The sequence below is a fragment of the Anolis sagrei genome, chromosome 2 (genome assembly GCF_037176765.1).
Source record: "Anolis sagrei isolate rAnoSag1 chromosome 2, rAnoSag1.mat, whole genome shotgun sequence".
Taxonomy (NCBI): Eukaryota; Metazoa; Chordata; class Lepidosauria; order Squamata; family Dactyloidae; genus Anolis; species Anolis sagrei.
Genome location: NC_090022.1, coordinates 59,990,927 through 60,015,701, shown reverse-complemented (window position 1 = coordinate 60,015,701; position 24,775 = coordinate 59,990,927). Strand labels below are relative to the sequence as shown.

Genomic DNA, 24,775 nt, shown 5'->3' with positions numbered 1-24,775 from the left:
ATTTTCATTGTATTTAGCAGTTTCTAACAAGCAACATTATATCATACATGAAAAATACATATAGAGAAGAGGATGGATTGTAGCTGAACGGTAGAATGTGTGTTTTGCATAGAAAGGGGTTGCAAGTTCAGTCCGTCAAATATCTAATTATAACAATCTTGCATTGCAGAAGATATGAAAGACTTTCACATGAGTTCCTGGACATTTGCTACCAGTTAGATTAGTCACTAGTTCAGTGGATTTAATGAACAAACTTCCCACATGTCTAACACCACTCAAGTGACTGGTATTTAATAGTGAAAGCAAGAATCATGCTTTCATTCAGCAATTAGAATTCAGAATACAGTCAGATTGAAAGTCATTAACTGAAAGGGTAAAACATATCTACCCCCTTCTGTTTGTAATGTGTGTGCTGTAGCCCTTCTCTCTTTTTTCAGCCACCATATAGGGAACATTGATGCACACAGGTACCATCCCCACAAGTATTATGGTTATATTTACAATGGGAATTAAGTGAGCAGCCCATCCCATATTTGTGGTTTAGCTCCATTTATGTGCAGGAGAAATGTCTGAACATGTATTGTCGAATGCTTTCATGGCTGGAATCACTGGAGTGTTGTGTGGTTTCCAGGCTGTATGGCCATGTTCTAGCAGCATTTTCTCCCGCTAGGACACGGCCATACAGCCCAGAAACCACACAACACTCCAGTGTCTTAACATGCTATAGATTTTAATTTCATCTCAATGTACTAGTATATTATGAATTAATAAATCCATTAGAGTCTAGGCTTAAGTAAAATGTATATAATGTAGTCACATTAATAATGTCTTTTAACTGGAGTGGATAGAGTGCAAACCTTTCAAATGCTCTGTAACTATAACTTCCATCAGCTCTAGCTAGCATAGCCAATGTTGGGGAGTGCTGGGAACTATGGTCTGTCTTTGCCAATCTTTGTTTGAAGCCTTGCCTAATATTGCTTGGCATTGTGAAACAGAGTGAATGCCTCAGCATTGTTGCCTTATTACTTGCACTTTTTCCTGTGAATGATGAAACATTGACTTTTCCTTTTTAAACCTACTGCTGAGTGGACTATTTGTTTAATAGAGAAAGGCAGCATTTTGTTGATGTATTTTATGTTTCTGTCTGCGTATGTGAAGACTTTCAGGATTGGGTTGTTGTAGGTTTTTCCGGGCTATATGGCCATGTTCGGGAGGCAATTTTTCTCCTGATGTTTCGCCTGCATCTATGGCAAGCATCCTCAGAGGTAGTGAGGTCTGTTGGAAGTAGGGAAAATGGGTTTATATATCTGTGGAATGACCAGGGTGAGACAAAGGACTTTTGTCTACTAGGGCTAGCTGTGAATGTTTCAGCTGATCACCTTGATTAGCATTCAATGGCTTGGGAGTGCCCGGGGGGAATCTTTTGTTGAGAGTGATTTTATGTGCCTGTTTGTTTCCCCTTTCAGGATTTCAGGAGTAGCTGTTGATTCCCTCTTGTATCTTTAATTTCCTTCTCTAATTGATTTTCATGTAGGGGAGGGGCTGACAACCTCGGTGATTGTAACAGCTTCACTTCTTTATGGAACCATCACTGGTAGCATCACAATTATCTTCAGTCATGATTAGGAATCATACCCACCAAACTATCTGTCCTGAAGATTCAGCAAATGGGCAGTGAAATCAGTGTGTTTAAGTAATATTTCTTTGAATGGAATGATACTGGCTCAAGTTAAGACTGTAGGTTCATAAATCAATGTACTAGAATACCATTTTTCCTTTTAAATCACATGAACTATCCTATATTGTGGTCAAGCTAGACATATTATGTGGATTATTTAAAAATCACCTGTATTAGACTGGTATTGGGACATGGTAGAAGATTATTTTTAACCACTTATTCTGAATAGCAGACACAGGGATATTTGTTTGTGAGCCTGACTGAGCCAACGTCATCAACTTGCTGTTCCTGCCACTTACCACAAAAGAACCTCATTCTCAAAAGTCAGCTACGCAACAGCAAACAAACTCCACCATGAAGGCCAAATTCCAGGAAGGCAGAATAGAAGATGGTATCTGCAGGCATTTCCCCTTCCCAGCCCATTTTGAGGTTCTTAATGGTCCCTTGATAGAGTAAATTTTTTGATAAAATGGCATGTAGAAACAAAACTGACCTGCATAGAGCTAAAAGCTGGCTGGCCATTTGTCAGGAGTGCTTTGATTGTACCTTCCTGCATAGTCTAAGCTTGGACAGGATGACCCTCATAGTCTCTTCCAACTTCATGATTCTATGACAAAAAATGGACTTCCAGCTCTTTCAGATTCATATGATTGGCCTACATTTATGTATTCTACACATTTGAGGTGCTACACATGGTTTATCCTGGGAGTAAAAAAATAGCCCTCAGGCTTTCTGAAATTGTCTACACCTCTTTTAGAGGAAATTCTTTAACCTTTCACAAAAAGAGCAGGGTTAGAAAAATTCCTTGTTTCTCCCTTTGGCTCTATGAAACATTTTTTGTGGATCAATATAACAAGCTTGGCGTATGAATGCCATCAGTTGTACCACAATGCAACAGAAGTGGGGAACAAAAATAAAAACAATTATTGTTAAGTTTGTATGTCATTGAACATTATCATACAAAATACCTCCACTACACAATACATAATGTGTGTATCTAATTAAAGTGAACATTGTTTCATTCTGGGCTGTCGTCTTCTGCTTTCTTTTGCTGGAATTGCTCAATCTGTAGCAATCCTTAAGACTTAAGATAACACAGCAACACCTGCTTTCTTCAAGACTCATGTTGTACATGTCAAGTGTACTGCGCTGAAACAATGGTGTAGCATTTTCAGTAAAAGTTGGCCAGGAGATACGACCTCATATAATTAATGGGTCCTTTCCCAGGTCTTACTTTCTTACTTAGGTGATCCCTCGTTGGACGAGTAGGATAGTCTTCCATGATCTGTATTCTTGTGGATCCGTAGATGAGATGTGGAGCCCTTGACCTGCATCTTCTCCCACAGTGAGCGCATTGGCTTCCAGGTGGAAGGCGGTCTCAGTCGAGGTTGGCTTGATGCACCTTCCTCCTGGCATGTTTCTCTCTTTCACCCTCCATTCGTGCCTCTTCAAATTCTGCAGCACTGCTGGTCACAGCTGACCTCCAGCTGTAGTGCTCAAGGGCCAGGGCTTCCCAGTTCTCAGTGTCTATGCCAGAGATTTTAAGGTTGGCTTTGAGCCCATCTTTAAATCTCTTTTCCTGCCCACCAACATTCCGTTTTCCGTTCTTGAGTTCAGAGTAGAGCAACTGCTTTGGAAGACGGTGGTCGGGCATCTAGACAACGTAGCCAGTCCAGGGGAGTTGATGGTGGAGGACCATTGCTTCAGTGCTGGTGGTCTTTGCTTCTTCCAGCACGCTGACGTTTACCTGCTTGTCTTCCCAAGAGATTTGCAGGATTTTCCGGAGGCAGTGCTGATAGAATCGTTCCAGGAGTTGCATGTGACTTCTGTAGACAGTCCATGTTTCGCAGGCATATAGTAGGGTTGGGAGGACAATAGCTTTATATACAAGCACCTTGGTATGCCTACGGATGTCCTTGTCCTCAAACACTCTCTGCTTCATTTGGAAAAATGCTGCACTCGCAGAGCTCAGGCGGTGTTGTATTTCGGTGTCGATGTTGACTTTGGTGGAGAAGTGGCTACCAAGGGAGCGGAAATGATCAACATTTTCTAATGTTACACTATTAAGCTGTATCTCTGGCACTGGAGAGGGGTTGGCTGGTGACTGCTGGAACAGCACTTTGGTTTTCCCAGGCCATTCTCAGAAGGTAAAATATATAAAATATTGGCAAATAAAATGTTTTTAGCGCTATTTCAAATGTCATAAAGAACTCAAGGATTGTTATACAGGGCAATTAATTGAAAGTGAACAACAGATATCTATGTTCTGTCACAGGATAGGTAATGTATTTTCTTACTTGCAATAGGAAAATTAGTCAAAAGGTTACAAGTCAGCATTTCATCTTCACCCACCGTGCTACAAATCACTAATCATGTCAGGTTTCCCATACAGCCAAAAAGAAAATGTGGTGTGTAGTGTTCAATGTGTTTGATTGCAATCAGTGAAATGATTCGTCAGGCATAAAACTTTCTAGATGATTTTGGCCTATCATACATTATTTCAGAGGATGATTGTGAGGCTAGAGTAGGGAATACTTCTCACTCAAGTCAATCTAAAACAGGAAAGTATATATGAGTTTAACAAGAAGTCTCCTTGTAATCTGGAGAGACAATAGGAATTTCTATGTATGTTTCAAACATTGCTCAGACTCTAAAAGATTCATTATGGCAAAGGTCCAAGTCTGTTGACAGAGCATTTGGCTCTGAACCTAAAGGAACCGTATTAACAGCTGCAAATTTTATTAGTTTAAGCTCATTATGACTTAGGGAACTCATTCATTGATTACATTAGATTGCCAAGACATTGCAAATATAGAATTAAAGACTTCAGAGAAGCCAGTTAAGTTTTGCACTATTCCTGCCAACTTTTCAGTGCCAAATTGGGTCATTGACAACGCATTAATGGCAGATTAAGCTGAATGAAGCGAATATGATAGCTTGCATGACACAACTAGCTGCCATGCCTCACATGCTCCCAACCCTTCTTTTATCCCGACACATTATATTCCTTCCCTAGCTTTCTGTTTTCAGCAAATTATAGTTTGCTGTTATATTTAAATAGATAAATTATGGTTTGAGCTTGCCATCCAGATTAGAACCAGAAACCACCTTGTAACAGTAGTTTTCATTTTGGCATTGCTCACTCTGTATGACTTTGAGAAAATAAGAACAAGAAAAAGAAAAGCAAGAAGTTTGTAAGCTTCAAGCTGGGAATTGGACTAGCCTTTGAGGTCTCTTCCAACTCTATGATTTTATAAAATTGCTTACATAATCCCACATTCTGGTCTGGGGATAAATGTGAACAGAAACTTGAGACTCACCTATCCCTACAACTTTAATCAATTTAATTAATTGTATCTTCAAAACAGTTTTCCAGAAAATGTTTTTGCTTCTAAATCAGTAATTTCAGTGCCCTAGATATAATAATAGCTTCTGTTAGCACTGCAGGATGATTTCTCTTTACAGAAAAATCTACAGTAAATTAAAGATTGTGTTTATTTGCTAAAGTGTATGACTTCTCTCTGACAAAATTTGAAACCTCTACGCTGTATTTTATTGATATCAGGAAACAATAGGTCTGTAAAGAACAATATGAATGTATGGTGATAGGTTTTCTCAGATAGATTTTGTGTCATTGTCTCTATTTTGATGCATTATAATATTTTAATGATTTTTCTAATCTATTTGCTTTACAAGATCATTGTGAGATCCCATGGAAAATGTTTATTTTTTAAGGTGGAATATTATAAAAAGATAAATAAAAGATATACATACAGATCCAAATTTGTCATGATCAATAGAGACAGGCAGGAGAAGTGTTTGTAAAAATATGCAGTAAAGTGTCCAACTGAGACTAAAGAGCTAGATTATCTCTAGTATCTCTTGTCTCACATGTCCATTCGCACACGGCTAGATGGCTATTTGACACATTGAATTTGTCTGATGTGGGAGAAACTACCAACAGAAGTGCTGCCATCAGCATAGTCTCTTGCTTCACTTGGGCATATAATTCCATCACCATGAAAATAGAGCAGTGCCATGGTAGGCATGAAATAAACACCGAAGTCAAGATCAATTATACAATCAAGCAAGCAAGCAAACTTTATTTATATCCCAGGTCAAATTCCCATGGGGACTCAGGACAGCTTACAACAAGAAATAATAAACAATAAATCAAACAAAGCAAATAAACGGTATAAACATTCAGTCATAAAACAAATAATCATAAAAAACACATTACGCAAACAACAATAAAACAGGGTTAAAAGCCATATCGAAAATTAAAGCCATATCCAGAATTAAAATCCATATCTAGAAAAGCGGTCCTTATTTAGCAAGCCAGATCTTCAGACAGTCGGTTGAATGCTATATACTGTAGTATTTCCAATTTCTATGTATGGTTAGGAAGCTGGGTAGTCAAGAAAGCTGGGAGGAGAAAAATCAAATCATTTAAAATGTGTTGGAGTACTAGATATTGCAGTGTGCCAACAACAACAAAAAACTACATTAGTCCAAGAGCAAATGAAGACTAAACTCTCCCTAAAAGCCAAAATAACTCAACTGAAGCTACTGATAACTCTCATCAAATGCTTAATGCAAAGCATCTCAGCACAGATGGATTGACACTGAACTTGCAAGACCTGAGAAGGAATGTTATTAACAGGGCATTAATAAACCTGACATAAAGTGTGCCAGCTACATACCTAATGTACATTCAATCTATTTATTAATGCTCTGACCAATGGTCATATACATGTACACCAATAGAAACAACATTTAACAAGCATCTATACAAAACACTGCAAAATCCAACAGTTAAAAGCAGTGTGTAAACAGGATAAAACAGAGTGTGCAATAATGTACATTAACACCATGCAACAGAATAAGCAAGACCCCCCTCTACTCTAGTTTCTTCCAAATATGAAGATCTGTCAGTCACTCAAAATAAATGTTCTACCTCATATCAGCATGACAAGGAGAAAAAGTAAACAATGACAGAAACAGGGTCAGAATCCTAAATGCAATTGCTCAACAACTTGGGTGTAGGGACAAAAAGAATTATTATAAACATATATTCACTTCAATAAAAAAAAACCAAAAAACTCCAAAAGACTTCATCCATAAAATCTGAAAAATTAAGGAAAAATTTCTGAAAATCTCAGCAGTATTCCTTTTTATTATATATTTAATCAAAGAGGGCTTCTAGGCAACAGTGGCCTTCTTTGCTGATGGAAAATGGCTGTCTTCCTTTCTCAGGACAAGTCATGAGCATGGAACAAATAAAAAGTAAACATCTTCCTTCATTGCTTTTCCTCTTCAGATGCCACTGGAACAAGAGTTGCTGGAGTGGTGTAAGCCTTCCTTTGTTGTTGCCACAGGAATGGCAGTGGCTATAAATTGACAGTGAAGTAGTGTTTCCCTTTCCATTCTGCTTGTGTGAAATGATCTGGCAAAATAGATGCCACAGAATTAATGTGGGGGTTTTGTGTGAGAGAGCTTCCTCTCTGAAATGATGAATGTTGCGGGATTTGTGAGTGTGAGAGAGAGTTTTCTTTCCAAAATGATTAATGTTCTTGGAGTGCATGGAGCGTCTTTCCAAACGTTGATCCTGCTAACAAAAGGAATTGGTGGTTTGAATATTTCTTGTAATACAGCAAACTGGAAGACTACAGATACTTGGTCTTCTAGACATGTACACATATTCACTTGAAGCATACAAGAAGATTCTTCTGTAATGCCCCTAGAAAGTTTTTTACTCCCACAGTCATATCTTTCTCCTTTTCTTCAGTAGTTTCAATACATCAATAGCATGAGTTATCTTTCTGAAATGTATTTGCTACAAGAGTCTCCTGATCCACATATCAATTAAACCACACATCATAGCCAAATGTCCACCAATGAAATGAACACTGCTTGCGCCTCTTCTTTCTTCAGCCTTTCAAATTTCTTTCAGAGGGCTGGGGGATGTTCTGTAGTAGATTGCTTTTGTTAGGGAAAAGAGAGAAAATGGAGGTAAGTTCCTTGCCTAAATGGAAGGCCATTTGCATCACTGATTACAGACAACATCTGAAGTGATGCAAATGGACTTCCATTTAGGCAAGGAGAAAAGCTACTTAAAACTTCAACACTTCCACAGACCAGCCTAAAGGATTTGTTTATGGACTATAGGAAGCCAATTCAAGATACTTGAACATTTATTTATTTATTTACTATATTTCTCACCCTGCGAGGCGGGGGTTCTCAAGGCAGTTTACAACATATTAATGGCCAAAATTTAATGCCATATATGAACAGACAGAAAAAAATGTAATAACTAAACACTAACATATAACTATAAATTAAAATCATTAAAACCATTAAACATAAGACATATACAACATTGAAACATTAAAACAAAGCAATTAAAACATCCTTGTTTAAATATTAAAATCACATGATCCAAAACTCGTACATTGTATTGGAGTGTAAAATCGCCAAAGTCCATGTGCTTCCAAATTTGTTGCATTAAGCTGTAGTTCAATGGAAGCTGCTGCTGATAGTGGCAACGTACCCCAATGGACAATCTAACTGTTTTTCTGCTGCATTTGTGCAGTTGAGCTGATCCATGGTTCCACCATCATACTTCTGCAAAAACCTAACCCTAACCCTAACCCCCCCCCCCCACATTTTTGCTCCTCCACAGTTTTTAAAAATGATTTTAAAAGCAATTTTGTAATTCCAGCAGGTTTTTCCCCAAATAAAACTTAAAACCACAAAATTACAGTTTGGGAACAACAACTTGTGGGAGAATAGGAGAAGAGGAGCATCTTGCCCTCCTCCAACATCTCTTCAGTATGTTTTTTTGGGAGCCCTATAAGGAGGGCTACATGTTTTGATGTTGAACTGTCCAACAGCCTCTCTGCTGAACTGCCCAACTATGTGCCTCTGGATTATCAGATCTGAAACTAAGAAAAATTCTGCCTCCATATAGCATTACTTTATTAGATGTTGAAGTTGTGATGAAAATACCCAGTTCTAGATCCCTGTCTATCTTGTGTGGACTTTTAATGAGTGACAAAGGATTAGTCGTTCCTGTTTTATCAAAATATGTAAGATAGAATATTTGGCTCTCTTATTGTGTGATATTAACAAAACAGCAAGCATATTTGGCTTTTCCATTGGAAAGTTTTCTCCCATTTTTATTTTATATATTTATATTTAATTTTATGTTAGGAAATGTTTAAATTTCTCATTTGAATTAATGTGTTGCAGTATATCTGAGTGCATAGAGATTCATACACTAAACATACCTTCTCTAACAATACTTCAAAGTAGAAGCAAGCACAAGGTTTGGTGTCATGGACTTCCTGTAATTATTTCAAAAATAGGTAATCATACTGTAATCAAGCGAGTTTCAAAAATTATTTGGTGATGTGAGTTTTGGCTTGCATAGTCATGTAGTGTTCTATTAGGAAGAGAAGATTGAAGTAATCCATTCTGATAATGCATACTTGAATTCACCAAGATCTGGGAGCCAGAAGATCAACCAATCCTTGCTTTGAATCTTACCTATGCCATCTTATGAACACAAAAGTTTCTCAACCTCAGTACCCCACCCATCTGTACAAATGACTTTGCTTCAGAGATCTTGCAACGATCATAGCTGAGTAACATATATGAGATGATTTTAGCATTATTAAGCACTCTTATAAGTATAAATGAGTGAATACGATGATAGTTTTGTTTAATTAACTGGATATAAATATTTGATACAAAGCAAGACATCCTGAATCATTCAACAATTATAGTGCACTTTAAAATAGTGATTGTAGTTTATGTGTGTCAAAAACTATGTCTCTAAATATGTCTTAAATGACAGTAAAAAATAAACCATTTAAAATCTCCATTTAGAAGTGAAGGGTTAATACAGTACACAAATGAAAACATTTAAAAGAATGTTTTCTAAAGACCTGCTTGAAATAAAAAGTGCCTAACTTTGGGTTGCCTACCATTCATAGGGTTGCAAGGGAGGACTGACTAGACCATTGTTTCTCAAAGTGTGCTCCATGGAGCTCTTGGGGCTTCAGGAAGCATTCTGAGGGGCTCTGTGGTTTCCTCCTCCCTCTCCCTCCTTCCCTTCCCTCCTCCCCCTACCTCCTCCACCTCCAGGTTTTCCCCCTCTTTCCTGCTCTCCCCCCTTTCTCTGTCACTCTCATCTCCAAAAGCTCCCCCCCCCCAGCTTCTCTAACTCCCCAAAACCCTTTTCCCTGCCTCCCATGCCCCCCCAAAGCCTTTTCCCCCTCACCAACATATGGTCCCTGGGGTTGCTGCTATCCCCTTTCTTCTTCTTCTTCTTCTTCTTCTTCTTCTTCTTCTTCTTCTTCTTCTTCCAAAGGCTGGGGGTGCTTTGATTGTCCTTTTCTTGCATGGCTGAAGGGGGCTGGACTGAATGTCCCTTGGGGTTTTACATTGAAATACTGTTACATTTATGTTGGTTAATATTGTTCTTCATTTTAAATATGGTATTGTTCTTTCTTTTCTTTTTCTACAAAAGTGATATATGCAGTGTGCACATGAATTTGTTCGGGTGTTTTTTTAGTTAGTTAACACAAACACTATGCACCCATCTACTACTGGCCTGGCCCATCTGTCAAAGTTTAAAACACAATGTGTCAAAATTTTTTCCAATGCCATCTATCTATCTATCTATCTATCTATCTATCTATCTATCTATCTATCTATTATAATATATGAATATTTCTTGGGGCTCCACGAGAAACTTTTGCTTCAAAAAGGGCACCCCGGCTAAAAAAGTATGAGGCCTTTAAAGCCCTAAACGGTTCTGGCCCAGGCTACCTATCTGACCACATCTCTGCCTATGAACCCACCAGGACTTTGAGATCTTCCGGGGAGACCCTGCTCTCGATCCCGCCTGCTTCTCAAGCTCAGCTGGCGGGGACGAGAGATAGGGCCTTCTCGGTGGTGGCTCCTCGGCTGTGGAACGCCCTTCCTACAGACATTAGACTAGCACCATTCCGCAAAAAGGTGAAGACCTGGCTGTTTGAGCAGGCGTTTGAATAATTAGTGCAATGATTGGTTAATGAACACTGGAATGGAACAATGGATGACGAATCTGGAACATGTTTTTGATGACGAGACGACAGTGAATGGGTATTGTAGTAACTGTTTATTAATTGTGTAATGTGTTAGGTTGTTAACTGTTTCTATACTGTAGCACTGAATTTTTGCTGTTCGTATTTGTTGTGAACCGCTGTGAGTCGCCTTCGGGCTGAGAACAGCGGTATATAAGTAAGGTAAATAAATAATAACCCCTAGACTAGACTCATATATTGCTGAGTAAATTTCTTTAAAAACTCACTGACATGGGGCACATCTACACTGACTACCTAGGTCAGATGGACCCAGGATCAATGTTGTGGTGACCAAATATCACATAAAGCTGATCTGGGGCAATTCACAGCAAAGCCACCTTAACATGTGTTGACCAAATTTGGAGAATTCGGAGTTTTCCCCAAACTTGAACACACTTGAAGTTGGACTGATTCCATAATACAACTGGCTGCAACTATTCTCGCTGCCATCCTGTGTGTCCCAGGCTCAGGAGGTCTGAGAGACACAGGATGGGAGTTATTCCTCTTGCCCTCTGTGTTTCAGTGATCTCTGGCCACAACATAGGTCCTACCTGATGGCTGTCACCGGCAGTGACATTGGCTTGGGTGATGGGGTGATCAGGGAAGTGAGGGGGAGAGAAGGTGGTGATTCCTCCTCTCTTGTCACCCTCTCACCTCCTCTGACATTACTGCAGACAATGGCCGACAGGTAGGACCCATGTCACATCTGGAGACCACTGCTACATGGAGGATTGGAGAGAATGATAAGGATGACCATACAGCAGGGTCACTCCTGGTCCCTTTGGACCAAGGTATGTAAATAATTTCTCAAAGGACTATATATTCTTGCAAAAATTAAGGACCACAATTATCAATTTGGAGCAAAATCAAATACATTCAGTAATAAAAATGAATATTTTGGGGGAAATGCCTCTTTACTTGAGAGCCAATGTGGTATACTGGTTTGAGCATTGAACTATGATGAAGATGAGGGCTGAAATTCCTGGTCAGGCATGGAAATCACTCGGTGATGTTTGGGCAGTCACACTCTTAGACTCAGGGAAAGGCAATAACAAACACCCTATGAACATGTCTTGCCATGAAGAACTTACAATAGGCTTGTCTTAGGGTTGCCATAGGTTGGAAAGAAATTGAAGGCACACAGCAAAACAGCTTCTCCCCTGTCTATCAATATAATGAGCATAGTGTTGTTGTTGTTGATGTTTTTTTTTTTTTAAAAAAAGACAGTTGATTTAGATCTTGATGTTTCCCTAAGGGAAACAGTAAACTTTTAATGGAATCAATTCACCCATAATGCTTGCAGTTTCTCATGTACTTTAGTGAATTCAGCACTCCTGTCTATCTCATTTGACATTTTCTTTAAACATATAAGCCACAAAAACCTGGGCCCAAATCCAATTGCTTATTCCAAAAGAGTAGACCCATTAAATTAATGGACTTTACATAAATATTGATTTACCAAGTTCCCATTTATTCAGTGAACCTGTTTTGGCTTGGACTAACACCTGATTTTGGGTACCGATGCGTAACATCTTTGCCTTGCAGGAAATATAAATGGTTGGATCCAAATATGAGAAGGAAATGAGTGATATTTATCATGTTTATTTAAAATGTTTTTGTTTTGTTATCAGTAATTTTTGCCTTACAATAATGTAGACTGTAATGTGCCTCTTTCTGTTTAATGTCACCTTTTGATTTTCTGTAATCATGTTATAAGGAATGAGCTATTGATCTTAGACAATATGATCAAAAGGATGAGGAGATGCCATTCTATTTACTTTGAAGTGATCACAAAATACATACAAATTGAAGGAGAAATATCTCAAATCTTTCCATTTTCTGTTTGAAAGGAAAACCAACAGGTGGAAGGAAGAGTACTATAATTAAAGTAATCTAGAGTTGTACTTATTTTTCACTCTCCTAAAAGAAAACCTATTTAATTTGGCTTTTAGAGAAAAGTGATCAGGCTGAAATCAATATGAGTTTTAGGATCTAAACTGGTTAAATGTTTTCTTCTTGCCACTGTGTAGGCTTAAAAGCAAAACCAAATGAAAGTCAGGAAAAGGAGCAGTCAATCATATCTAGAAAATATTGTTTCTTCTTGACACTGACAAGGAAGTTGTAATATTTTAAGATGTACATGTTTTAGGAAGTATCTTTATACTGAGCTAGACTATTGTCTCATCTAACGAATGATAAAAAATATGTATATCATAAAAACACAAAAATTGTGTGAAAGTTAAATCCTGTTCATCTCAGAAAAGATTTTGTTGTGGCTTAGACTTGCTGCAGTTTAGCAGTTAACAATTTGCCTTGATTGATGGGGGGAGTCCCATATGCTGAGGTCAAACTAAAACAAATATTTTTGTGGCAAGTAATATCCATTAGGATAAGAAAAATATCTCCAGAATCACCATACATGTAGGACATTAATCAAGAAGGACACCCAGTTGAGGAGCAATGGTGCTGGGGGCCCTTCCACACAGCCCTATAGCCAAGAATATCAAGGCAGAAAATCCCACAATATCTGCTTTGAACTGGGTTAACTGAGTCCACACTGCAATATATTCTAGTTCAAAGCAGATAATGTGGGATTTTATTCAGCTGTGTGGAAGGGGCCTAGGCAGTAGAGTAGACTAGAGGTACATCTACGTTGACCATTTTATGCAGCTTGAAGCTAATTTCAAACTGTTGAGGCTACAAAACACACAACACTAAAGCACACTGCAGCATGAATTAAAGCATAGCAAGCATTTCAGAGAAACCCCAATATACACATTGCACAGTGAAATTGGCTCTACAGAATGTAAAGCTGTTTTTAGACACACACACCTCACTGGTGCTTGGAGTGCTTTGTAAAATTTGGAACAAAGGTAGGGGCTGCCAAAAACACCCACTTGAAGGAAAACAATCCTTCTAAGGCAATGGTTCTCCACCTGTGGGTCCCCACGTGTTTTGGCCTAAAACTCCCAGAAATCCCAGCCACTTTACCAGCTTTTAGGATTTCTGGGAGTTGAATGCCAAAACATCTCGGGACCCACAGGTTGAGAACCACTGTTCTGAGAGCTCATTTTACTCTGGACAACTCATATCTCTGCAATATTTCACAACAGGAGCCTGGCTGCACATCTACCTTCTTGGTAGTAATGCCCCCATGGGCTGGTGTAGTCTCTCTTCTTCCATGACTCTGGCAGGTTTCTCAAAAGGCCTTTCTGAATGTGGTTCAAGGCATGCTTATTCTGAGGAGAATCCAATTGTTAGCATAATGCAAACCAAAAATGTGATAGTAATTGAATTTGAGGCATGTAGTCATGGTTCCTTTTGTTAAAACCATTAGGTTTTAACCCTGAAGATTATTCAGCCTGGTTGTTTTTTACCATGGTCAACTTACAGATGTCTTTCAAGATCTCAAAAGGATAAAGTTTTCAGACCTTATATCACACACTACTATACATCAAATCAATTTTGGCACCTCCAGAAATGGCACATAGTGTTTTGACATAGTCCTGATATGGGCTCAAGAAAACCCAGTGCACATAGAATAGGATAGATCACAGCTCGTAATTAACAGTGAATTTTTAAGTGTATATAAGATAATCAGACTAATCCGAGCAATTAATTTTTTGCTGATTTATACCCCCTAAAATGTGTACTTTTATATACCCTTACTAATTGAGGTGTTTTCTATACCTTATCAGGATAAATGCTCATTAAAAGCTTTTACATTAAATATATTGAGGTTAAGCTTCAAATTACAGGTTATAGCTTTATCCAATAAAACTATAATTGACTGATAGTATGCACCATAGAATTTAAGAAGAAAATCAACCTTTGGTTTTAAATTGTAGCAAAACCTTTGATTGTGTAGAGTAGAGGTTCTCAAACTTTTTTCAGCTGCTGAGCCCTTTTTGAAGCAAAAGTCTCTTGTGGAGCCTCTTGTGGAGGGGAGTATGCTTCTAGAACATGGCCATACAGCCTGAAAATCCCACAACAATCCATTATATATAATGTACAGATCTCAGACCTGGACAAACTTTTGACCAAAACAAACTTAACAGTATTTCAGTGAAGACTACATTTTAATCTATCTTTATGACTTTAGGTTCAAAAAGAAGGCATTCACTAGTTATGTGAAGTAGACAAACAGACAAAATACCTGGGTTGTTGTAGTTTTTTTTCGGGCTATAAGGTCATGGCCTAGAGGCATTCTCTCCTGATGTTTCGCCTCTGAGGATGCTTGCCATAGATGCAGGCAAAACGTCAGGAGAGAATGCCTCTAGACCATGGTCATATAGCCCGAAAAAAACTATAACAGCCCAGTGATTCCGGCCATGAAAGCCTTCGACAATACAGACAAAATACCATTAGGGAAATAAAATCTATTAAGTTTTGATATCATTCCTATACATGTATTCAGTTGGAAATCTTAGATTTCCAAATGCTTTGTTTTGTAGAATACTTTAATGTATTTCTCTCTGCAGTGTTGGAAAACTGGTTTAGAGGTGTTCTGTATCATGAAAGACTTTTCCCATATGGCTCAGTTAAATGTTAAAACTTTTAACATTTATTTTAATATACAATTCTTATAGGAAGCCAAAAACCAAACTAACTTATCTATTGCTGAAAATAGCCCTTCACAGAATATTTATTTTCTTTGAAAAGACAGAATTCCTTGATAAATGAATGTATGGTAAAAATCAAGATATGGTCCACTACCTCAGAAGACTGTAATTTAATTGAACCTTTCTATATTGTTTTATAATACACAGTTTTGTATCTTGAGCCTTTTGTTTAAAGGTTTATAACCAACACAAGCATATCATTCATTCTTTGTTTACCATTTCACAAAGGAAATGTTCCACTTTGGGATAGCGCCAGCAATTCATTTTGTTCCAGCATGAGAATGCCCTTGTGGGAAACATTCATTGAGCTGCACACCAAAATTTATATTTGTGTGTGTGTGTGTGTGAATGACAAATTACTATAAGTATCTAATTGTAGTTTTGCTGTTCAATTTACCAACTTCTTTTTCTTTTCCAGAAATATAAAGAATATGAGAAGGATGTTACCATAGAAGAAATTGATGGCCTTCAGCTTGTGAAGAAGCTAGCGAAAATTATGGAGGAGATGTTCCATAAAAAATCTGAAGCTGTGCGGGTAGGTAGCACGATGGTAGCAAGAATTCATCACCTAAGTTTCTTGGGAAAAAAAAGTAATCCTCTGTAAAACCAAGGAAGAGGAAGATCACATTCAAGAGGGACTGACAAAGCTCTGCATTTGTAAGACCTCTGTGGGGATATTTGTGTCAAGGTAACATAGAAGACTCATTCATAGGGTAGCCATTTGTTGTGGCTGATTTTATGGCAGCTAACAACTAAACCAAGGATGAATGAAGGGGTAATTTTTTGCAATTTTTTTAGACTAGATGTGTGTTGTTACTTAAATTATTCTATCTTGGGAGGTTACCTCCCCCAACCACTTTATTATTTGTAAGGTCCTCTCTGTAGCTTCCTACCAAGTGATATGATGTCATATTATATCACATCGCCATACTGTTAGAACATTCCTGAAACAGCAACTAGTAGAAAGTGTTGCAAGACAATAAGGAAAGTATTGCTACTTTCCTGGAATGTCTTGTGAGTAGTATGATGGCCTACTATATTATATTGCTCCCAAAGACACATCAGGAACTGAGGCTGGGAGGAAGCAGAAGACAGAGAAACATGGACTTTTAAAAGAACTTAACTTCCTTTTGCCATTTTGTACAGGCACTCCCCAAGTTAAAAACATCTGACTTACAAATCATTCATATTTAAAATGAAGGTGAGACAACAGGAAGTCAGAGAAATCTGCCCCTAGGAAAGGAAATTCACTCCTGGAAAAGTTATCATGGAGAAATGGAGTTTCAAGTGAAACTTTGTCACCAATCCCATAATAAGCTACATTTTTCAAAATCCAATTATCACAGGGACAAAAAGTGAGGCAAAATCTTCTGAACAGGGGAACAGAAAACAAACAACACAGGGGTGTTAACACTTTCCTATGCTATTCAAAGCTAAAATATGTATATTTTTGGCTGGAGTGTAATTGTGCTTTAGAACTAATACCTTAAAGTCCACCGGATCCTGTCTGATCTTGGAAAATCAGGATAATTTCTGATTGGTACTTGGATGGGAAACTGCCAAGGAATATCAGATGTAGAATATGGGCCCTTCTACACTGCTATTTCATCCAGATTATCAAAGCAGATAATCCACATTGTATGCCTTGAACTGAATTACCTTGAGTCTACATTGCTATATAATCGAGTTCAAAGAAGATAATCTGGATTTTATATGGCAGTGTAGAAGGAGCCTAAATTTCAGGGAAAGGAAATGGCAACTATTTCTAGGTGTTCCTTGCCTAAGGGGGTGTCTATATGAAATAAGATGGCCATTGACTGTAATAAAGTAAACTTTAACCTAAAATAAAATAAAATTATACCTTATCTTTAGTGTTGGCATAACATATTATGCTCTTGAGGATTCAAACCTAATTAAGTTCTTTTTCAAGCTCTGAGGGTTTAAATCCAGGTTTAAAAGTAAGGCTTTTATCCTCCACATTTCTGGAAACCCAGGTTATTTTACACCTGAATGTAGTCCATGTGGACTGGGGGTTAGGTGGGTGGGTGGCACAGCTAGATGGGAGCTCCCTAATTTTTCCTAGCTGGAAACACTTCCCATGTTTGTTTCACTAGCATGCAATCTCCTTTATATTTTGAAGGTTTGTTTACGTGAGTAATTGTGGGTGTGCATTAATACACTCCCGTCTATCAGTATGAAAATGCCAGCCACTTTGCTTCACTTATTATGATGACCAAGACCCTATCGAGGCATATGTCTAAAATGTGAATGTACATATATTAATATATTTGCATGCATGGGTGGTGGTGGACCCAGAGCAATCCTGGTCATGTGGCCAGAAATAATGCAAAATATATCACATAAGATCATTACAGAACTGTGCATGAACCCTGAAATAAGCTTCCATAGGGGAACATGGGTGGCAATGCTAATCTGAATTTGATTTAATAAGGATGTGTGCATCCTTAACTTGGTCACTATGCACCAGGAAAATGAGAGTTAAAGCATATATTTTTGCCTGTTAAGACAACATCTAGGAAAGCTCTGTGAAATTTATTAGCTCTTTATAATTCTGCAGGCAATTTGAAGGTAAATACAGACAAAGCACTTGCTCTTTCATTATAGTTTTGTATATTGTCCTTTCTATTTAAATATATAAAAGTTCTTTTTAAGTAGGAATATGCTTAGCCTTTTAGCAGTTGCAGTAACTTGGGAGTAATGCCATGGAAAGTGACATGCAGAAAGGCTTAAGAAGAATTCAGGTGGTTGTGGTCTGTTTTCTTTCCCTGTAAAGAGAAATGCAAATCTTTTGATAACATATTTCTTCTGTGTATTATCATTTTCTGCTTTGGGAGTGCTTCATTTTGAAGTCAGTGTCAAAGGGCTTTTATATAAGTGTTTCAAATGGTAAATGGTGAGTACATGCTGGGAGAAATGAGATCCTTTCAGTCTCATGTCTTATTCCTTTATGTTCATAGTTGTTATATTCTAGTGATGGTTATTATACACTAGTGGACTTTTCATACCTCTACACTTTAGTCATCAAGAGAAAGCAGACCTGAAATTAGATGTTATAATCTGCCAGCTCTGTAGAGTAGCATGAATTAGTTTGATAGCAATCTTGGCAGTAATTGTATATGGTTTTTGACTATTCCTATTCCTTCTTTTCCTCTTGTCTTTGCAATAAGATTTCCCTGATGATTAGCTACAATTTAATGTCATTGTTAAAGTAATATATAATTTTAATATCTTTTAAAAGTTCATATTATTAGATAAACACACTTTTATGTCAAATGCAAAGAAATAATTGGCTGGTATCATTGGCGGATTTTCACGTATGTTGTAATTCTGTGAAAGCACAGAAAACACAGTAGTTAAATATTTGGGGAATGGAATTCAGATTTCTGATGATTTTAGTTTCAGTTTTGGGATGGACATTTTTAAAAAAAATCTCAAGCTTAGCAGTAGTTGAAGGCTTTCATGCAAATAGGGAGATAAATCCATTCCAGATTTTAGTCTGAACATTAAAGCAACTATAACAACTGAATATAACAACTGGATCTGTTTGGGATGTAGGATTCAGCATCTTGAAGAGTCTTTCAAATTGAGATAAAAACTTGGATTTGATTAACTGATATGAAGCCACCAGCTGCCCGTGCTTATAGTGCATGTTTTGGAAAATGTAACTGTGGATGCTTCTAGATTAACTTAAACAACGCACCCATAAGGGTTTAAGAAATCCACTCACTTAGTTCTGAAATGGCAAAACCGTTTTACTACTTCTATTGCTCATCCAAAATAGGTTTCATAGTCACTTGACTTGACATTCCGTTTTAGAGGCATAGTCTGGAGACACTTGGAATGGAATCACTTCTAGCTTTTACCCTGACTTCTGATCAAATAGAAAGTTCTCACCTTCTTTGTGTTGCTTTTCACTTGTATAGCAGTATAAGGGTTAGTCACCCATTCTACTGTACAATGCAGGAATAGGAAATTTAGAGTGACCAAAAGATTTTCAGTATTGGCAGTTTTGGGTAGATTTAAGCAACCAGGATTTCTGCCAAGTAGAGTCTGGGGAAGATGGAAACCACAGATCTCCCCCCCCCCCCCCAAAGATCTACAGAATCTAATTCATTTTAGATACTGAAGGGGACCTTAAAATCATTTTGCATTTGCTACCCCCCCCCCACAAATACTTCCATCTCCCTCATTTCCTCTCTCCCTCTCCCCATACACATGCGCGCACACGCACACACAGTGCATCCCAGTTTGCTTTAAATGGAAAAATAATGACATAAAAAGCAACTGTCTGTGTTTGGTGGCCTCTCTTTATTTCTACTGTTGATTAACAACCAGACTTCATATTTTCTAATATCAGGACCAGCCTGATTCTGAGACCCAGTTAAGGTGGCTATTGCACATCTCTGATCAAACCGGTGCAAGCTTGTTAAGCATCCTGGGTAGTAACATCATTTGCTGTTTGACTGCCTAGCAATAATAACTTGGATAGCATGGCATCTTCTAAATTTAGGACAAAATCTGACCCAGCAACATGATTGTATTAGACATGAGAGAGTGCATTTTAGGGGAAATTGTTCATGAAGACAGAAATGTAGTTATTTTCCATAACAGCATTGTAAGCACCCAGGCCAGAGTGATAATGACATAATTATCATTCATACCACTCACGTGATCCTCATTGTTTCAGTCTCGCTGGAGCACAATGCTAGCAGTGTATTAATGCAAGACTCACTCTGTTGGCTGCAGCAACTATCTTTCATACACATTCTTCTTTGTCAGAGACAATACTACAATAGCACGATCCTGACCATGGTTACTCAGAAATAATTTTCATTCTATTCAGTAATAAGTTAACAGTTGTTTGAAAATATCTGCTACAAAACATAATATCATTTGAGAAATACAAAAAAAATGATGTTCCTCACAAAGAAAAATATACAGGCTGAAAGCAAATCAGCTTTGATACTCCACTGCCCCCACAAAGAGCTTTAATGGCTAAAAGTCCTTCCTTTCCTTATGGTATGCCTCAACAGTAGCCAGCTGGCAAACAAGTAGGAACCACCTTTCCTTTCTTTGATATTATCACTAGTATCCCGTCTACTCAAAAAAAAAAAAAAACTTCTACAGAAAAATTACATCATATTGAGCACATTAGAAAGACCAGAAGCCACTTATTAGAAAGACCAGAAGCCACAGATTTTGTTCCTTTTATTTAGTGTGCTCCCAAGCAGCTCCAAAATCCATGACAAAGTGGATTTTAAAAATCCACACCAAATTAGGTTTTAAAAACACTTTTTGGCGCATCCCCACTTCCTCCAAATACCCGAGCTTTTCCAAGGTGGAGTGTAACTACATGCCATCCTGAAGCCTCCCCCCTCACAATTTACCTCTTAAAATTAAGTCAAATGTAACAGACTACCATAAATTTCCTCCTCACACCCTCCTGGCATAAGAAAATGGCACACCAGGAGACTGGGGGGGGGGGGGGGGAGGAAAATCCCTCATCATCCACCCTGTCTCCTGACACATCATTTCCTTGCACAATGAGGACATGAGGAGGAAAGTTATGGTGGCCATGTATGTTTTACTTAATTTTTAGGGGTAAATTGGGGGCTTGGTGGGAGGAGGTGGGCACCAGGAGCCCAAAAGGTTGACCAGGAGCCCAGGAGCCCAAAAGGATGACAATGGGGACTCACCCCAGGTAGTCCCAGGACTATCTGCAATTGATTTCCCATAGACCCAATACCCCATTAGACCTGGGCCTTTCAGGATCTAATGGAGTATCAAATAAATTCAGAATAACTTGGTTTAATTTGTTTTTACTGGAAGTGTCATTTGCATGCCTCCAATAAAAACTGAGACAGGTCCTGGCTACGGGCCTGTCTAGATGGGCCCGTAGAGATCCATACATGTTTTGTTTATCCAAAATATTTCTGTTAACTTCCAGTACAATTAGAGAGTCTTTATACTCTGCTGGTTGAATCCCCTTGGATGAGAAAGGCGGGGTAAAAATGAAGTAAATAATATATTTTCATCCAGTATAAAATCCGAAAGAACATGAACTAAATATGGGACTTTTTCATTCATCTTGATTCACCTAGCATAGCATAATATAAACATTACCAGCCTCCTTGGCATTCATATCAAATCATATTTTTGAATCAGCCTAGAAAGGACCTAAGGCCACCTACTATTGGAAGCTGAGATCTCATTGGTCCAAGATGACCATTCTGCCCAATACAGTAAACAAACTCTACCTAAAGTGTGGAAGGCAGCTAATTGGCTATATGTGGGGAAGTCGGTCACATTTACAGGGCACTCATTTTTCTTATTCACCGCAAGTTCAAGGAATGTGCACTAGTAGTAAAACTGGTGCCAGTATCTGTTCCACTGACAGAGAAGAGAGCTCACCAGATAGCATTTTGCTCTGGATCCTTCTAATATGCAGCTAATTTTGAGCACCAATTTTACCTATTTCTTCTGCTTCTCTGACTACCTTGCCTGGCTTCCTTACCCTCAGACATAATGTGGTGCAAGAGTTGAAATGTTGGGTTGGGTCTAGGGAGACCCAGGCTCAAGTTCCTTCTGAACCATGAAACTTACTGGCTGACCTATGAACCAGTCTTTCTTGGTCTGAGCTACTTCAGAGAGTTGCTGTGATATTAAAGTGGGGAAAACAAGAGCCTTGAAAATCACCTTATACTCAATTTCAAAAAAGCAAACTATAAATTTTCTCTCTTACTTCCAGTCCCAATGATGGTACCAAATTCCTAGCTGCCTTGGATGTAAAGCTTTCCTTCTTCACTTGTGCATATGCTGTTCACTGAGAATCTTAATTAACAGAATCACTGTTCAAGATACTTCAAGATCTAAATGTTAATACAGTTTCTCTTTTCTAATGATATGACAGAAAGAAGTGGGTTCCTAACAAACTAATTCAATTAGCTGCCAAATAATCATCTGTGCTAACACAGCATTTTTTTTTACTGTTGGAGTTATTGCCAAAGATAAAGTAACATGAAATATTTAATTTCTTCTCATATCTGAAAATTGGTAATTAGAAAAAAAAGCGGCATATGTTTTATGGGAGAGTCTCGGGTGCTGTACTTACTGTGTACTTCAAAGTATTGGTGATGACATTTAAAGTCCTAAACAACTTGGAAATTTGATCCTTGGGAGATGTATAGGATTTAGGGTGTTGAGGATTAAGGTTTGTACTCTGCTCCCCATCAATGAGGTCAATGTGCTGTAGGTGGACATGAGAATGGACTGTGTTAATCAAATTGTGGGTGGAATGCCTTTCCCAACTGGCACCTACCTCAGGATAACATGGCTGTTTACTAAAGTCTTTGGAGCTAACTGATTTACTTTCCAAATATTTTATGTCCATGCTTTTAAACTGGCTCACCTTTTTAATTTGTTCAAAATGCATTTAGTCTGTTTCAATTATTTGTGTTGAGTTTTTTTAAAACTTACATTAATTTTCTGTCTTCTCACTGTTTCATCTCTTTTTAAAATGTCCCATTTTTATCTCCTCCTTACACTTTTCTTTTTCATTCTTGGCATTTTTCAATTGATGCAAACAGGGTTCAGAGTGAAAATGATTTGACTCCGTTAACTTAGCCAGAGGGAGAGGAAAAACACTTGAGTTGACTCATTGTGGGTTTTCTTTCTGGCTTCCCTATACTCAGTCCACAATTTCTAGGAATTATCTGCTTATAATAGTAGTTTTGCACATTATTTGTCATTAACTTTGGTCTCTTGTTGTTCTTGGCCACATGTGTTCAAGGATGGATCTACACTGTAAAATTAATGCACTTTGACGCTACAAAACTGCCATTACTCAGTTTTAGTTTGTCGAGGCACCAGTGCTTTTTGGCAGAGAAGGCTAAATACCTTGTAAAAAGATATCTGCCATGGTTCTGTTGCACATGGCAGTTAAAGTGTTGTCAAACTGCAATAAGTCTACAGTATAAATGTACCCCTACTGATCATCTGTGATTTTTTGAATGGTATAGAATCAGGCTTTAAAGAGGAGATTTAAATATATCCAAATGAAAGTTGACTTAGATGCACTTCTCTCTTTATTAAAGAAAGTATAGATTCTGTTAATTGACATTTTCATATTTTGCTACTTTTAGAAATCAAGTAGTTGCATAGGTTTTCTCTGCAGATGCTTCCAGAAAGCGCCAAAACATGGGATTAATATGTGGGATAAACAAACCTGGGACCTCAGAGCAGGTCCCTACACAGACCTGCCAGTCCTGGGCTTTCTTCTCCCACCATGCTCACAGGCCTTCTGTGTCTTGGGATAAAATGCAGAGCAGATAGAGACATGGAAGTCCTTAAAAAAAACACCATTCAGTTATGTGCTGATTCTTATATGCACACATACGAATATCCTAATATAAATATAGAATGCGTATAATGGTGGGATTTTTAAATTAAAAAATGCTACCGGATTTCCCTCTTTCCCCTACTGTTTATTCATAATGTATTTAATATTATAAAGTTTTAAATAAATACTTTCAGGACCTCTAATGACTCTCTGCTTCTACTCTCTGGAAATCAGCTGTCTCTGTGATAGACCAAACAGCTGATTAGCTGTTTCGAGTTTTTTAAAACTGGCATGGGCAGGAAGCAGTCTCTACAGGGGGTAAAGAGGGAAATCCCAAATTTTACATGATTGCAGTCATGGGAAAATCTGCTATTTTTACTCAAAATCAATATAAAAAGGATCATTTTGAATCAGGTTTTCTCTCCATTGCAGTGATTGAGCACGCATTTAGCACAAATGTCATTTGGCCATCCCCCTTTTTAACCTGTTCTCTCCTGAATTATAGGTACTGTCTGGAAGTGCCCTGAGTCTTCAAGTTCAAGTTTATATTATTTAGTCATTCTGTGATTAGTCCAATGGGTGCAGAAAGCCAAATTTTGCCTAGGTAATTTATTTAAATGCAAACATTCTCTCCCATATTGTTATGTAGCAATCCAATCTAGCATGTTTTGTACTAGCACATAGGTATACCTTTAATGCTATTTGCTACTCTTATCTTAATTATTCTTTAAAAATCTGAAAGCATATGTAGACCTCACAACCTCTGAGGATGCCTGCCATAGATGCCGGTGTAACGTTAGGAGAGAATGCTTCTAGAACGTGGTCATACAGCCCGAAAAACCTACAACAACCAATATGTAAAATACCTTGAAATTACGCAATGTTTTGTTATCCAGTCCAGGGGAGCATTATCTACCCAGTCAGTTAGAGAGCTTGTATTTCAGAGATGAGGAGAACATTGAATCAGCCACAATAAACTTTCTGG

At 38.0% G+C, this 24,775-nt stretch overlaps 1 protein-coding gene across 2 annotated transcripts in view; it reads left to right on the top strand.

Moving 5' to 3' along the window:
• Positions 1–24,775, top strand: part of CACNA2D3 (calcium voltage-gated channel auxiliary subunit alpha2delta 3) — a 674,683-nt gene that overhangs the window by 134,887 nt on the left and 515,021 nt on the right. For both annotated transcript variants that reach the window (XM_067463553.1, XM_067463552.1), the window contains exon 3: positions 15,850–15,966. In XM_067463553.1, the coding sequence (XP_067319654.1) occupies positions 15,850–15,966 (117 nt within the window). The remainder of the gene's footprint in view (positions 1–15,849; positions 15,967–24,775) is intronic.